The 15,833-nt window shown below is 50.9% G+C and overlaps 1 protein-coding gene across 1 annotated transcript; it reads right to left on the bottom strand.

The window, feature by feature from the left end:
* Window positions 1-1,046: 1,046 nt before the first annotated feature.
* Rcan3 (RCAN family member 3) lies at window positions 1,047-9,556 on the bottom strand. The gene is made up of 4 exons (XM_051171905.1): window positions 9,288-9,556; window positions 5,060-5,233; window positions 2,396-2,567; window positions 1,047-1,228 (listed from the first exon to the last, which is right to left on the bottom strand). The coding sequence occupies exons 1-4, from the start codon at window positions 9,480-9,482 to the stop codon at window positions 1,047-1,049; spliced, it is 723 nt and encodes a 240-aa protein (XP_051027862.1). The 5' UTR covers window positions 9,483-9,556.
* Window positions 9,557-15,833: the final 6,277 nt, after the last annotated feature.

A 15,833-nucleotide genomic window follows, 5' to 3' on the forward strand; every position in this document is an offset into this window, starting at 1 on the left:
GGGGAGGCTGAGGCAGGAGGATCACAGAAGGTTTGAGGCCAGCTAGCTATGAAGTAAAACCCTGTCTTCAAAGACACACACACACACACAAACCAAAAGACTCTCCCCCAATTTAAAGTGCTCTTCTGAAAGTCTTACCTTTATACTCTAAAGTTGAAGATTGACTACCAGCCACGGATACACGCACAGCACAGGAAAACGTAAACAACAGCAAGCCAGCAGCAGGGCGCACAAGATAAGACCTGAAGAGCTGCTGCTCCAGAGGCTGGAACCATAAAACCATCAGCCAGGTTCCCCAGTGACACAGCCAGGCTCCCCGGTGACACAGCCCGCTCGCAAAGGCCCCTTTCCTCTGCAGGGCCCAGGCCTGGAAGGGCTGCACGGAGAGCAGGGCTCTGGGCATCGCCTCACCGCCTGCCACATTAAGAGGGCTAGTGAGGGGCGGCCAGGAGCATGCCTGCCGTGCCGTTAGGATCTGATAACCCCATTCATTTGGCATTTCATCCCCAAGGCCGGTGGAAAAATACTTCAGAAAAACGACTTCTACAAATGATTTTGTAGCTCAGGTTTCTTTTTGTGAAAACAAAAAACAAAAAACAAAAAAACCCCTCATGGACGCTGAAGTGCCAACATTCAGCCTTTGCTCAATGTATTTGTTAGACACGGCCACACCAGTACAAAAATACCACACCGAATCACTGAAATTGTAAGACTAATTTTTAAATCTGTAAAAATATCGTAGTGCACTGGGTGACTCTAGTTCTGGCCTTTGGTACCCAACGCTCTTTAAGTTCAAGGGAACTAATAATTCTGGGGGATGGGACAGGTGCCGCATGGTGGTGGCTAACCCTGCCACTTAGAGTGCCATTTAGAACATTGTTCAAAATTTCAAACAGCTGGCCAAATCTGCTACTTCTCCCCACATTTGGCCTGGTGAGGCAAGGCTGGCCCAGCTGCTGGATGGATGTGGTGACATCGCGGGGCTGTGCCCCACCCAGAGCAGGCGCAGCAGGAGTGGCGGGAGGCACGCATGTGCAGAGGCTGGCTCACAGGGCACAGTCCAGCCGCTCACTCAGTGCCGCTGCCGTGGGACCTTCCGGGCGCCGCGTCTGCGTGATTTTCTGTTTTGGGTTTTTTGTGTCTTCTTCCTCTTCGGTTTCGCTTTCACAGACGTGCACCACCACGCTGGGGGTAGACTCCGTTCCTGCGTGCAGTTCGTATTTCTCCCCTGTAAGTGCAAGGAGGAGCCTTACAGCCAACAGAAGGAATTAAGTTCTTCTGTTTCCTAACTCCTACTAATTCATTTAGTGGTTGCTCATCTTTTTTTTCTTTTTCTTTTTCTTTTTGAGACTGAGTCTCATGAAATCTGGGCCAAGCAGAAACTTGCTGCTGTGGCTCAGGCTGACCCTGAACGCTAATTTTTCTGCTTCCATCTCCCAAGTGCTCCCATTATAGGCATGTGACGCCCAGGTAGGTTTATTTCTCTATCCTGTGCCAGAGGTTTAGTTTGTTTTGTTATTAAGAAATCTTGGCTGGAGAGATGGCTCAGTGGTTAAGGGAAATGACTGCTGACTCAGAGGTCCTGAGTTCAATTCCCATCAACCACATGTTGGCATGTGATCTGATGCCCTCTTCTGGCCTGCAGGGGTACAAGCAGACTGTATACATAATAATAAATAAATCTTAAAAAAAAAAAAAGACAGATCACTGTGAATTCAAGGCCAGTCTGGTCTACAAAGCCAGGACAGCCAAGGCTAACACAGAGACCTTGTCTTGGAAAAAAAAGAAGAAAAGAAACACCTCCCCCTCTTTTTTTTCCTCCACAGGCAGCCCAGCAAGCTGGCCTCCTCTGCCTCCCAAATGCTGTTAAAGTCAAGGGCCACCATGCCCTCCAGAGATCCCACTGTCTTGGGCCCTGGGCATTAAAATCCAAGCACGGCAGGCACCTTCAGGGCAGACTCCTCTTAGCACACTGGTAATCCCAGCACTCAAAAGGCAGAGGCAGGCGGATCACTGTGAGTTCAAGGCTAGCCTCATCTACAAAGCTAGTCTTAGAAGACAAAAACAAAACAAAACAAAACAACAACTCTCCTTTTCTCATTTTCAGGTGATATTTCACAGTACACACTGAGTCCTGTCCATCATGCTAACCGAACGGGCCTGCCACTCTATAAATCACAGTGCTGCCATTGCTGGTGCGACCACAGTGTCCACTGGACAGTGCTGCTATTGCTGGTGTGACCACAGTGTCACTGGATAGTGTCGCTGTTGTTGCTGGTGAGACCACAGTGTCCACTGGACAGTGCTAGTGTTGCCGGGCTCTACACCCCCTACTGAACATGGTCCCCAACACACAAAGTTCCGGGGCCTCAAAGAGCAAAGCAGAATCCATTACCTGGCCCCAGCTTGGAGACGGCACAGAGTAGGTCATAGTTGATGACTGGCATGGCGTCTTCACTCTGCTTCCAGCCCACTGGGGGCGAGGCTGGTGGGGAGATGAGGAACTGTTTGGTGGGCTGTGGTGGCAGTAAGTAGGACTTGTCCCGAGCCTCCCCGGACACCTGCACCTGAGGGAAGACATGCTCGTGAGAGTCTGCACCTCCGTCATCTCCATCCTTCTGCTGTTAATGATGCTGCTGTTGTTTCTGAGACAGGGTCTCTCTGTGTAGCCCTGGTTGTCCTAGAACATACTCTGTAGGCCAGGCTGGCCTCGAACTCACAGATCTGCCTGCCTCTGCCTCCTGAGTCTGGGATTAAAGGCGGGCGCCACCACTGTAGGGATTTCATTTCCATCTTTATGATGATTGTTACTTTCTTAGAGGGGTGTACACATGTCTCTAAAGCTGTCTGAGATCTTCCAGCAGACTGGGACCGGCTCACCGCACAAAGCCACAGGCACCGGATCCTTGATAAGTCTGAGTTGAGTGAAAGAATAAACGTATAAAGCCGAGCAGTCGTGGCGCATGCCTTTAATCCCAGCACTCGGGAGGCAGAGGCAGGTGGATCGCCGTGAGTTCGAGGCCAGCCCGGTCTACAAAGTGAGTCCAGGACAGCCAAGGCTACACAGAGAAACCCTGTCTCAAAAAACAAAACAAGAAAAACAAAACAAAAAGAATAAATGTATAAACAGATGGACAAAGAAACAACAGCAGTAACTATGCCTGTGATCTGGGCTCTATGTGGAAGATAGAGGCTAGCTTTCCCGAGAGCTGAAACTAAGAGCCGTTAGGAGGGAAAGGGGCAGGGGGGCGTCTTTAGTCACGGGGACCCCGGCCCCTTACTGTTCCTGTTTGCCATGAACGAGGTGAAGAACTTGCTCTGCCTCCGTGTGCTGCCCCACTACAGGCCAGTCTCATGTGGACTGGAAACTTCCAACCCGGAGCCAAGCCTTCTCTCCTGTACTCTGGTCATCTCAGCTATTGGTCACAGTGGGTACTGGCTGGTTTTACGTCAACTTGATGCAAGCTGTAGTCATCAGGAGGAGGGAACCTCAGCTGAGAAAACGCCTGTAAGGTAGGACTTCAGGCGAGCCTGTAGCGCATTTCCTTAATTACTGACTGATGTGGGAGGGCCCAGCTCACTGTGGGTGATACCACCGCAGGCTGTGGGCCTGGGTACCGTAGAAAGGAGGCTGAGCAAACCAGATGGAGAACTCCAGCAAGCAGCACCCCTCCACGTCCTCAGCATCAGCTCCTGCCTCCAAGCTCCTGCCCAGGCTGAGTTCTTGCCTTGGTTTCCCCTCAGTGAGTGGTGATCCAAAAGATATGTAAACTCTTTGTCTCCAAGTTGCTTTTGGTCATGGGGGGCAGGGGTTCCTCCCAGTAATAGTAACCCTAACTAATTCAGGAGGGGCAGCTGCCTAACACACTGCTAAGGTCCAGGCTCGGAAGAGATCTTGGAGGCTGGAGGTCACTGATTGGTCCTTTCCTTCCATCATGTATGGGTTCTAGGGATCAAACGCAGGCCATCACACAAGGTGGCAAGCGCCTTTAACTGGGTCATCTTGATGGCCCTTGAAGGTTTTCTTCTCTGTTCTCCTATGGATGTCACATCCTAAGTGCCACTTTAGATGCACAGGACATTTAATTCCCCAGGATTTACCCCTTCGCAGAGCCCTGGTTGAACCAAACTGCTGGGGAAAAAAATGAATCCTGTAACTACCAGTCTCAGCAAAACAAAGGCAGAGGCTTAATATGCTCCTAAAATAAATGAAATCACGCATGTGTAAAGTAAGAAAAAAAACCATTACATCACCGGCGCACGTGGCTGCTGACTTCACACTGAAGGGAGAACTGTAAAGGGCTGTGAGCGGAGAAGCAGCTGTGAGGCGGCGCCGCCACAGGGCTCACCGCCACAGGGCTCACCGTCACAGGGCTCACCGCCACAGGGCTCACCGCCACAGGGCTCACCGTCACAGAGCTCACCGCCACAGGGCTCACCGTCACAGGGCTCACCGTCACAGGGCTCACCGTCACAGGGCTCACCGTCACAGGGCTCACCGCCACAGGGCTCACCGTCACAGGGCTCACCGTCACAGGGCTCACCGTCACAGGGCTCACCGTCACAGGGCTCACCGTCACAGGGCTCACCGTCACAGGGCTCACCGCCACAGGGCTCACCGCCACAGGGCTCACCGTCACAGGGCTCACCGCCACAGGGCTCACCGCCACAGGGCTCACCGTCACAGGGCTCACCGCCACAGGGCTCACCGTCACAGGGCTCACCGCCACAGGGCTCACCGTCACAGGGCTCACCGCCACAGGGCTCACCGTCACAGGGCTCACCGCCACAGGGCTCACCGTCACAGGGCTCACCGCCACAGGGCTCACCGTCACAGGGCTCACCGCCACAGGGCTCACCGCCACAGGGCTCACCGCCACAGGGCTCACCGCCACAGGGCTCACCGTCACAGGGCTCACCGCCACAGGGCTCACCGTCACAGAGCTCACCGTCACAGGGCTCACCGCCACAGGGCTCACCGCCACAGGGCTCACCGCCACAGGGCTCACCGTCACAGGGCTCACCGTCACAGGGCTCACCGCCACAGGGCTCACCGTACCTGTGCGAAGTAAAGCTTCAGCTTCCGGCCATGGAATTCCCTCTCGTGGAGCTCTATCCGTGCTCTGGCTGCGGCCTCCGGCTTGCTGAAGTTGATCCTCACGCGGCGAAAGCTCTTGAAGAGCTGGAATGTGACCTGCTCATCGTAGAGGGCGAACAGAGCTTCAAACCTCTCCTGCAAGGCGAGCAGAAAGGCAGGGAGAAGAACAAAGCATCCCTGTTAACACGGAAGCCCGCTAAAGAGAAACGGCCAGGCCAGACTCCCCATGTGATGCTACTTTTCTCAGGGTTGACACCCTGTGACTTACATGCTCACCTCTGCAATCTGCAGTGACATAAAACGGCTGGCTTTGTTAGATACTGCAGTGAAAGGTCATAAAATAGCATGATGTATAAAACAGCCCACACATGGGTACATACAGAACAAGAGCATTCCACTGTCAAGTCACCAGTGTACCCAGTTGTGTGTGCTGTCCCCTTCAAAGACTGTCTCTGGCATCTGGGGCTGAGCTTCCCCTGTTTCCTTCATAGTTCTAGGCATTTGTTCCCACGCTTAAGTCTGACACACTGTGTGTGCAGTCTCCTACGACTTCTTCCCCTTCGAATCTGAACAACAACCCTCCTTGGCATGTGCCCACAATATAACACAGAGGAATCACTTCCCACCTTTTGTTTTTTATTTCCATTTTTAAAGACTGGGTTTCACACAGTCCAGGTAATGCTGGGTTCTAAAAGAAAGCAGGCTGAGCAAGCCACGAGGAGCAAGGCAGTAAGCAGCACCCCTCCATGGCCTCTGCATCAGCTCCTGCCTCCAGGTTCCTGCCCCGTTGGCGTTCCTGTGCTGGCTTCCTTCAGTGACGGACAGTGATGGGAAGTGTAAGCCGAACAGACCCTGTCCTCCCGGGGCTGCTTTTGGTCATGTGTAATATTACAGTAATAGTAACCCCAAGACACGAGAACACAGTCAGGCATGGTGGCGTATGCCTTTAGTCCCAGCACTCAGGAGGGAGAGGCAGGTGAGTTCGAGGCCAGCCTGGTCTATAAAGTGAGTCCAGGGCAGCCAGGACTACACAGAGAAACCCTGTCTCAAAAAACCAAAATTAACTAAACAAAACAAAACCCCAAAAACCACTGGAGCACACGCATGTGTGGACACACACACACACACACACACACACACACACACACACACACACACACACGAGGAGATATGAGATGAAACAGGGTTAACCCTCAAATGGTTTTAAAAATAAAAACCAGGGAAGATCCGTTTTAGTGGTTGGTAACATTTGCTGTTCTTGCAGATGACTGAGATCATTTTCCAGCACTCACATCAGGTGGTTCACAACCGCCTTCAACTCCTGTTCCGAGGCCCATTACGCTCATCTGGTTTCTTTGGGGATCCACTCACATAATCACAGGAAAACAAAAAACAAACAAAGAACAAAAGCAAACCAACAAGAACTCAATCTTCTGCCCAGTCAAGAATTTCTCAGGCAGTATGTACCCTACTGCTCTGTGTGAAGTTTCTCCCAAGAATTCCCTTTGAAACTTGAAATGTGTATTTGCTGTTATTTGTGTGCATGAGTGAGTTATGTGAGTGGCTGGGTGTGGAAGCCATGGCACTCACGTGGAGGTCGCAGAGCCACGTGACATTCACGCTCACCTTTCACTTTCTTTGGGTTTTCAGGGAGGCTATGACCAGCCTGGCATCACTAAGCAGCAAACGCATTTTCCCACCGAGCCATCTCACTGCCCCCAAAGAAATCTTGAGGTTATAAATTTAAGATAACGTGGCCCTAAGATCCCCTCAGATCTGAAATGCTTCTACAGTAAGTGCCTGACAGAAACAGGGCAGTATTTGCAAAGAACTGGCTGACTTCTCCCAGTAAGTAAAGCCACCTGTAGATGACCTACCACACCGAGTACAAGGCAAACAGTTTTCATACTGCGTTGCTTACGAATGTCGAACACCTGTAAATATTCACTATTGAAACAACCTTTTTTTTTTCTTTTTTCTTTGAGACAGGCTCTCTCTACATAACCCTGGCTGGCTTGGAACTCACTACGTAGACCAGGCTGGCCTCCAACTCACGGTGATCTGCCTGCCTCTGCCTCCCAAGTACTGAGATTAAAGGTGTGCGCCACCACACCTGGCATAAGATGCAACTCTTTAACGGAATAACTGGTCAAGCAGTTCAGCGACTGATTGAACCTGGAGATACTGCATCCACTGCTAGGTAAGAGGGCTGGGTTAGCTACATGTGCGTTCTTAGGTAACAAACCAACTGGCTCTGGCATGAAAGCCGGAGGTCTCAGGCAGATGAGCAAGCAGGATGGATGACTCTGGACCTCTAAACTGTGGCTGAACTGGGCAAAGACACAGCCTTTGTAAAATAAAGCACCCTGCAAGGAAATCCTCTGTGGCTGACTATTCCCCCCCCTCACCCCCAGCTGCATAGGCTCTCATCTCCAGACAGGACCCCTGCCTCTCCCCCCCCCCCCCCGGGCACTCATATGCCCAGTACTGGTTTGATGGCCACCCTCTGCTCAGAAGCCCTGGGGACTCCACCCTCCAGAAGGGCAGCTCCTCCACTTGGGCATCAGGGTGCTCTGCAGGAAGGCCCAGCAACCACCTCCCCAGCCATGCGTCCCTGACTTGGGCACTTACGGCCTGTTGTGCCAACCGTATAGAACGCGTGTCCTAACTAGGCTTCCCAGCGTGTGCTTTCCTCTGGCTAACGCGTCCTTTCTTTTCCTTGCTGACATCCTAAGTCTCACAGCTCTTCCCCACTGCCGCATGCCCTTATGCGAGGCCGGAACCTGGCTGTGAACTTGCCTCCTCGGATCTCTCAATGGACTTCCAATGCTTCCTGTGCTCTTCCCATTCTGTACCCGACCCCTGAGCGACATCCACCACAGGACTGTACACCAGGGACTCAGAAGCTGTGTAACTCGCACTCTGTCCCCCAGCCTAACTGCCATGGAGCCTTACACTGTAGGCATTTGAGTATATCTGGCTCTGTTCTGAAAGACACTGGAAGGGAAGCCCTGCCTGGGCTAGAGTGAGAATGCCACTCACTGAAAGGAAAATTCTTTGCTGACACACTAGAACATTTAAGGGCGGAGTCAGGAGTGGTGGCTTTTACCTGTATTCCCAGTGCTCAGGAGGCTGAGGACGATTGCCCAGATGCCAGTCTGGACCACAGAGTGAGACTATGTCTCAAAGAAAGGAAGAAAAAAAATGGTATGTAGGCTTTTATGAAGTCACGATAGTGTCTCAGTGTCTCTCTCTCTCTCTCTCTCTCTCTCTCTCCAAGTAAATAGTGATTCAAAAAAGATAATCTATTTTACCTTTAAACCCATAGAAATTAATACAAGAAATGTTAACAATAAGATAATACTTAGTCCTGCCGGTGGTGGTGGTGGTGTAAACCTTTAATCCCAGCACTTGGGAGGCAGAGGCAGTCAGATCTCTGTGAGTTCAAGGTTAGCCTGGTCTACAAAGAGAGTCTAGGACAGCCAGGGCTCTGTTACATAGAGAAACCCTGTCTCGGAAAACCAAAAAGAAAAAAAGATAATACTTAGTCTTAATTGCCTACTTGCAATAAGCACTGGAAAAAATAACCTTAATTCCTTCTTTAGTGAGTGCACAAGGAGGAAGAACTGCCAGCCCAAATAAAGTCATGCGCTTGGAGGCTGGGTGTTGACATATTCCTGGGACACATCCCAGCATTCAGGAGTTAGAGCTGGGAGGCTCACTGGAAGTTCCAGGCCCACACAGCCAATCCCAGGCCAGCCTGGGCCATACAGCCAATCCCAGGCCAGCCTGGGCCACACAGCCAGCGGCGCCTGGGCTAGAGTAAGATCTTGTCCTAAACTACAGGAGCATGTTGGGTAAAGAAGAAATTAGTGGAAGTAGGAAAGGCACAAAAGGTGGATATGACAGAAACACATCACATACACAAAATGTGGCTATACTTATCATCTCCAAGCCTTCATTCAGAGCTCCGCAGTGCAGTTGGGGGGCAGCGGGGAGGGCGCTGGCTCTGAAGTGCACCTGTCAGTGGCCGACTGAGATGCTCCTTAGACACAGTGAGGGGTGCAGAGCGGCACACACTTTATGTATTTCGTTTCACAGGCCCAGGGACCAAAGCTATCTATGCTTTGCTTCCCACGGTGTGAGCACAGGACCAGGGCGCGTGCGCAGGACCAGGGCGCGTGCCTACCTTCTGCTCTTGGACCTCGAACACCGCCTCGTGGACACTGCAAGCGAAGAGTGAGGTGGGCAAATCACTTAGGTCCATCATCTCTTCCAAGTCGTCCTCATTTTCACCGAAGACCATCTCCTCCTCCTCTTCCTGGTCACTGCTACAGAGGTCTGACTGGCTGTCATGCCAAGATTTCACGCTGTCTCGCAGCATCTTCTCTGCGGGTAAAACGGCTAGCTGGGATGTCTGCCAGACACTGCTAAAATAAATAAATAAGGAAAGATGGGACGGCCTTGTCATGTGGCAGCAGTCAATCTATTTCTCAAGGCAGCAATTCATCAAGCCAAACGACTTTATCCAGGAAAGATCAATCAACATTTAAGTTAGCTCCAGTTCCCCTAAGTGGATTTCCCATCCACAAATCTGATTTGCTTAGCAGATTTTATGGGGCAATGAAATATGAAGAGGCCAAAAAAAAAAAAAAAAAAAAAAAGCGCATGCTTTCCAGTGAAAGCAGGATGAAAAGGATGCTGTGACGCTATCACGGCAGCATGTACTTGAGTTTACAAGCAGAGAGAGGGAAGGTGGGAGCCGGGGCGGCCTTCCCATATTTGTTTTGGGTTTTAGGTGGAAAACACTGGAAGTGGCCCAGCAGGATCACACCCACACGATCTGCTCGCCATCTGCACCCCGAATGCCTTCTGTAAGGCTGGCTGCCTTCTTAGCCAGCGTGCCTTTTCCTGCGCAGACTCTTCAGTAACTAAGCTTTGATGGGTGCTCATGAACACGCCGTGCGGGCGAGGACAGCACACAGCTTAGGCTGGGGGACCATCGAGAGGACATACTTCTGAACTCTGGGACGTCGTCATGCAGTTAAAAGTCAGAGGCCTAGAGCTGACACCGTCCCTTTGTAAAAGCCTGGGGCACAATCTGGCCGTGTCTCTTCAGGGGACCACGCCACACTCTTTGGACATGACATATTTCAAGATGGGGAGATGGGACTGAAGAGAACCCACAGGTGACAGGGACATTGGGTGATCAAGGTTACCATGGCTGCACTTGCCAGTTAGCCTTTCATGGGTAAGGACACAGGCTGCTGACACATTGCTTACTTGTACAAAACATGCTTCCTGCTGCTTATTAACTATGGGATAAAAATGGCTGAATTTCCCATTATTCTAAAGTTCTCAAGACAATCTTTGTGTGTGTGTGTGTGTGTTTTTTTTTTTTTTTTTGAGACAGGGTTTCTCTGTGTAGCCTTGGCTGTCCTGGACTCACTATGTAGACCACACTGGCCTCAAATTCACAGCGATCCACCTGCCTCTGCCTCCCGAGTTCTGGGATTAAAGGTGTATGCTACTACCGTCCAGCTCAAGACAATCTTAAAAAAAAAAAAAAAACAACAACAACAAAACTCTATTTGTTTCTGTCACTATCTGGGCACCTACTGCCATGTACTGGGGGACACCAGAGCAAAGAGTTCCCCTACAGGGCTTCCTCCTACTGTCTGCCACAGTATCCACTCCTCCGCCTGCTCGTCTTACTCGGCACATGCGCCTGTTCCTGTTGGGACCGCCACCATCTGGTCCACCTTACCTCCATCCACCTGCTTCTTGGCTGCTCGTCCCACCTGGAGAGTGGGCTCACCTCCTCCACTCCACTCACCCCGGGGCTCAGACCCCTCAGGCAGCTGCCACTCTCTCCCTCACTACTGACAGCACAGCAAAACCTTCCTAAACACCGGAACCTGCAGTGCACATCTTCCTTCACTCATCTGTCTCTGTCACTCTTTGCACTTGGGTCACCTGGGTGGTTTCAGCCCTGTCCCCTCTGGAGCCTTTAGCCTCTTAGTATTCAACTTGGGTTCCTGCTCCTCTGTGTCCCCCATGTGCCAGTACCATCTTGCACCTCACAGGACTGCTCCTAAGCTAAAAGGACAGCACCAAAGCCACGGAGAAAACAGGAGCTAAATCTGCACTACACAGGATGGGAAGTCTGGAAATGTACCATGTCCCCAAGAAATTCCGAGCTGCCCCTTGGTGGCTCCTACCTCTACCTGTAACAGTGACTGATCCGTAGATGACCATATTTGCGGATTGGACCTTTCCCTTAGTTTTACGCTTAGTTGAGCTTTGTGCCAAACATATATCTACCTGGGTATCCGGCGCGAGCATCCCAGGAAAGTGTCTCACTGTGGTGGCAGCAGGAAGACGCTGTGTTCTCACAACGCTCTGCTCTCTTCTCTGGCCTAAGCTTATGTGACCACTTGAAAAAAAAAAAATCACTCCTAGCTACCAGACTGCCCAGCCCTTTAAATTCCCAGGCCCTGCCAGCTTCCAACTCAACAGCTACCCAGTAAGGGCTGCTGACGAAAGCGGACAGCACTGAGTTGCGCGCTATGCCCCCATGCCACTGGCATGTCAGCACTGACACAAAACAAAACAAAACAAACAAACAAACTTCAGTTCTGTAAGGAATGAGATCTGGGCTCCCAAAGAGGCCTTGGAGGATACCAGCAGGCAAAGAATGGGGTGCAGCCAGGCACCAGGTGTGCATGCACGAAGTGAGGGACAGAAACGTCAGAAAGCTGCTAAAGGCGTTCAGTTCAGGAAATGACGTAACCAATCACCTAGCTTATCCTTGAGGGTCCAAAGTGGGCTCTTTTGCAGCTTGTCTATTCGAGGCATTACTGGTTTTGTTTTTCTTTCTTTCTTTTTTTTTTTTGTGACCCTCCCCCATCTGTTTATTATTTATTCCCCTCTTAAAAGATGTGAGAAAGCTGGGCATGATAGCTCGTGCGTCTAATTCCAGCACTCAGGAGGCAGAGGCCAGTGGATTTCCACTGAGTTCCAGGCCGGCCTGGTTACATCGGGAGTGGGTTCCAGACCAGTTCTGGGCAGAGCTCATTCAGTGGGAGTGGGAGGGAGGAAACCAGCCCCTGTTCTGCTTACCGATGAGCATCACTAAGCCTCAAGCCCATAGCCTTGCCCATACTAGGCCCATCCTCTACTACTACACTCAGCCCCAGTCCTTGTCTATTTTTGATAATTATTTCTTTGTTTCAAGGTTCTCCCTCCAGTATGTCAAAGAATAAAATAAGAAACAGAGTGTAGGAAACAATCCTTTGCTTGATTTAGAATGTTATACCTTCATTTCCTGTTTTTCTATCTTCAACTTTGGGGTAACTTTCTTTTGAAACAATTTCAAAAGGAAACGATAAAAATGGGCTTCGGCAGGGTGGCTCATGTCTGTAATGTTGGTATTCAACAGCCCGAGACAGAAGAATTGCCAAGAGTTCAGGGTTCGACTGGGTTACACAGTGAACTCCAGGCCTGTTTGGGTTACAGAGTGAAATACTATGTCCAACATAAAAACACATTTTACCTAGAGGTACCCAACTGACTTTTACCTTCATCGCTCTCTCTCCGAAACTATTAAAAAGGATAGTACATACACTTCCAAGTCAGCATATAAGAGCAAGATTGCTTTCTTGCACAGTAAAAAATATTCCAATTTTGTTAATTATCCTAGTACTGGCCACAATAATGACTTTTCCTTTAAAATTACTCATTTATTGTGCCACTAAGGATTGGACCCAGGGCCTCCTATAGACCAGGCAAAGGTTCTAATGCTGTTTCCCACCCCTCTTTTTAATACATATTTTGAGACAGAGTGACAGAATCTCATTAAGTTGTTCAGGTAGGCCCGGAGTGGTGGCGCACACCTTTAATCCCAGCACTTGGAGGCAGAGGCAGTCGGATTGCTGTGAGTTCGAGGCCAGCCTGGTCTATAAAGTGAGTCCAGGACAGCTAAGGCTATAAAGAGAAACTCTGTCTCAAAAACAACAACAAAAACAAAACAAAAAGTTGTTCAGCCTGGCTTTGAATACCCTCTGTTAGCCTCAGTGGTCTTGAACTTTTGATGCTTTTGCCTCAGTTTCCCCATGAGCTAGGATTACAGGCCTATCTCGCCAAGCCCAGATGAAAGGTTTTAGATTATCCCTAAGTAGTTTTGTTCCAAGACGTACACATTTATATTATTTAAAAGGGCAGGCCGTGGAGATGCACAGAGCTGAGAACACATCTGGGTGATCCTCAGGTATCCCCAGAAGGGTCGGGGTCCACCTTCAGATCTTCAACACTGAACTCTGGACCCACAGGACTCTGCTCAGACACACTACCTACCTGTGTTTAGTGGTGTGTGTGTGTGCATGTGCACACATGCACATGGCATGGCATGAATGAGAGAGACAGAGGACAGCTTTCAGGAATCAGTTCTCTCCTCCTACCCTGCGGAACTCAGGCTGTGTTAGGCTTGGCAGCAAGTGCCTTTACCCCTCGAACAATCTCACCAAGCCTTGCTTTGGTTCTGCACTTGGCTCCTCAAGTACAAGATGCAGACAATAATAGTCTTTCACTCAATAAAGATGTTAAGAGAATTAAAGCCCATAGTCAGAATAACTCTCTGCACACAGCCAAGCTCAGTGATTAACACAAGTATGAGGTGAGTTTGTTTGTGGTAAGGACCCTAGGAAGGGAAAAAGAAACCTGAGTGATGACAAACAAAGGGGGTGTGGGGGGGGTATGGCTAGCATTTTGTATGAGCCCAAGGAAAGTGGGAAGGGCTCAGTAAACTGAACTTACAAACAGCCACCATAGCACAGGCAGCAGAAATGGCTAACATATGCATTTTGTTGTAACAGAAAATCCTGTAAGGCTTATACAAAGGCCCAGTGGCCTTTTCCTGGCCTTTACCCCCGTTGGACCCACATTTCCTGTAGCATTATGCAGCACTGATTTTTCATTTATTAGCCGAACACTTCAAGGTTTTCAAACCTTAAAACATGTCACTCAGGCCAGGCACGGTGGTACCCGCTTGTAATCCCAGCATCTGGGAGGCAGAGGCAGGTGGATCGCTGTGAGTTCGATGCCAGCCTGGTCTATAAAGTGAGTCCGGGACAGATAAGGCTGCACAGAGAAACCCCATTTCAAAACAAACAAACAAACAAACAAGAAACAAAACAAATCCTGTCACTCAGGTGGAGGTCAAAGGACAACTTGCAGGGGTTGGTTCTCTCCTTCTACCACGTGTGTTTCCCAGATGCAGGAACTCCAGCATCAGGCTGCAAGTGTCTGTACCTGCTAGCCAGCTCACAGGACCAAATACTGGTTTTACAGTTTGATATACTGGACCAGAGGTAATTGCATAATGTGAAAATGGGAGGGTTTTTTGTTTTTTTGTCTTGGACAGGGCCTGATTATGTAGTCCAGACTTAGCCTCTCAACTGCTCAGGTGCCACACCCAGTTCTTTTATTTTTTGTTTTTTTGAGACAGGGTCTGTGTTAGCCTTGGCTATCCTGGACTCGCTTTGTAGACCAGGCTGGCCTCGAACTCACAGTGATCTGCCTGCCTCTGCCTCTGGAGTGCTGGGATTAAAGGCATGTGTCATTATGCCTGGCTCCACACCCAGTACTTAAAATAACATTTTTAAAGTAATCGCTAATCACAGCTACAGACGATCAATTACTTCTCAGATGAAACAGCAACTGAAAGACTTCTACGAAAAGTTCAAGTAAACGTGTTTTGCTAGACAGCGTTCAATATGGGAAAACGATGTTTTGTTTTTGTTTTTTTAAACCCTACACTAAAACATCATTCTAAATAATCCTAGTTTGAATCTGAAACGTTGACGTGAGCCGCTAGAATCTTAATCCCTCAGAGGAGAGGATGAGATTTCGCACAGAAGCTGGAACCCCGCAACCTGAAAACAGACCGCTACCGAAGGCGCGTCGGTTCAGGAGAGGAGACGGACGACAAGTTTCCAGAAGCCAGGGCAGCAGATGATTCCTGCATCCTGGGGGAGGGGCAGAGGGAGGGGTGTGGGGCTTCCACCTGCTGCCGCCACCTAGTTTTCCTGGCCACACCTTTCCTGTCCTGGAGGGCGGAGGGTGGGGGGAAATTGGGCCTGCCATCTTTCAAGAAGTCGATTGGAGAAATTGCTGGTGGAGTAGGAAGGACTTGGGGGCGAGGGGGTGTTTTGCAGAACGTCACCCCGAAGCCGAAGCCGCCTGGGAAGACACTGGAGACCAGGCGGCTGGCCCTTAGCAGCGACTAGGGGAGCTCTGGGAGCTGTTGCTAGCTTTAACTTTCAGGGGTCCTGGGGATCCTTCAGCTAGCGGCGCTGCAAACGGGCTCCGTGCTGCTGCAAGCCGGCCCCGCCCTGCGAAGGGGGGATACTCACCTGTGCACTCAAGGGGAGAGGACCGGGGGCAACAAGAGCAGCCAGGGGCGGACAGTGCCCCCACTACCCGGAGCCACCACGCCCTCGACGCCGGCCGCAGCGGCCGCCTCTGCCGGGGACGCGGGCGGTGACCTGGGCCCGAGCGAGGTTGCCGGCGTCGCGCGCGCTCCCGGACCCGCGCGCCTTGCTTACCGCCCCCCCCACCCCCCGCCCGGTTCCTCCCGCCGAGAGGGCGAGCTGCGCCGGCGCAAGGCAGGGGGCGGGGCTCACAGCTGGGTAGGCGGGAGTTGCGGGGTGGGGGCGGGGCTCCCGGGGGCGGGGCG

Source organism: Acomys russatus, chromosome 29, assembly GCF_903995435.1.
Source record: "Acomys russatus chromosome 29, mAcoRus1.1, whole genome shotgun sequence".
Lineage (NCBI taxonomy): Eukaryota > Metazoa > Chordata > Mammalia > Rodentia > Muridae > Acomys > Acomys russatus.

Excerpts from the sequence above, each read along its gene's own strand:
- Rcan3 (XM_051171905.1), bottom strand. The coding sequence starts at position 9,482 with ATGCTGCGAGACAGCGTGAAATCTTGGCATGACAGCCAGTCAGACCTC. Across the intron at positions 2,568-5,059 it reads TGAAGCTTTACTTCGCACAG|GTGCAGGTGTCCGGGGAGGC; the intron begins GTACGGTGAGCC and ends GTCTTCCCTCAG. Across the intron at positions 1,229-2,395 it reads CGTCTCCAAGCTGGGGCCAG|GGGAGAAATACGAACTGCAC; the intron begins GTAATGGATTCT and ends TTGCACTTACAG.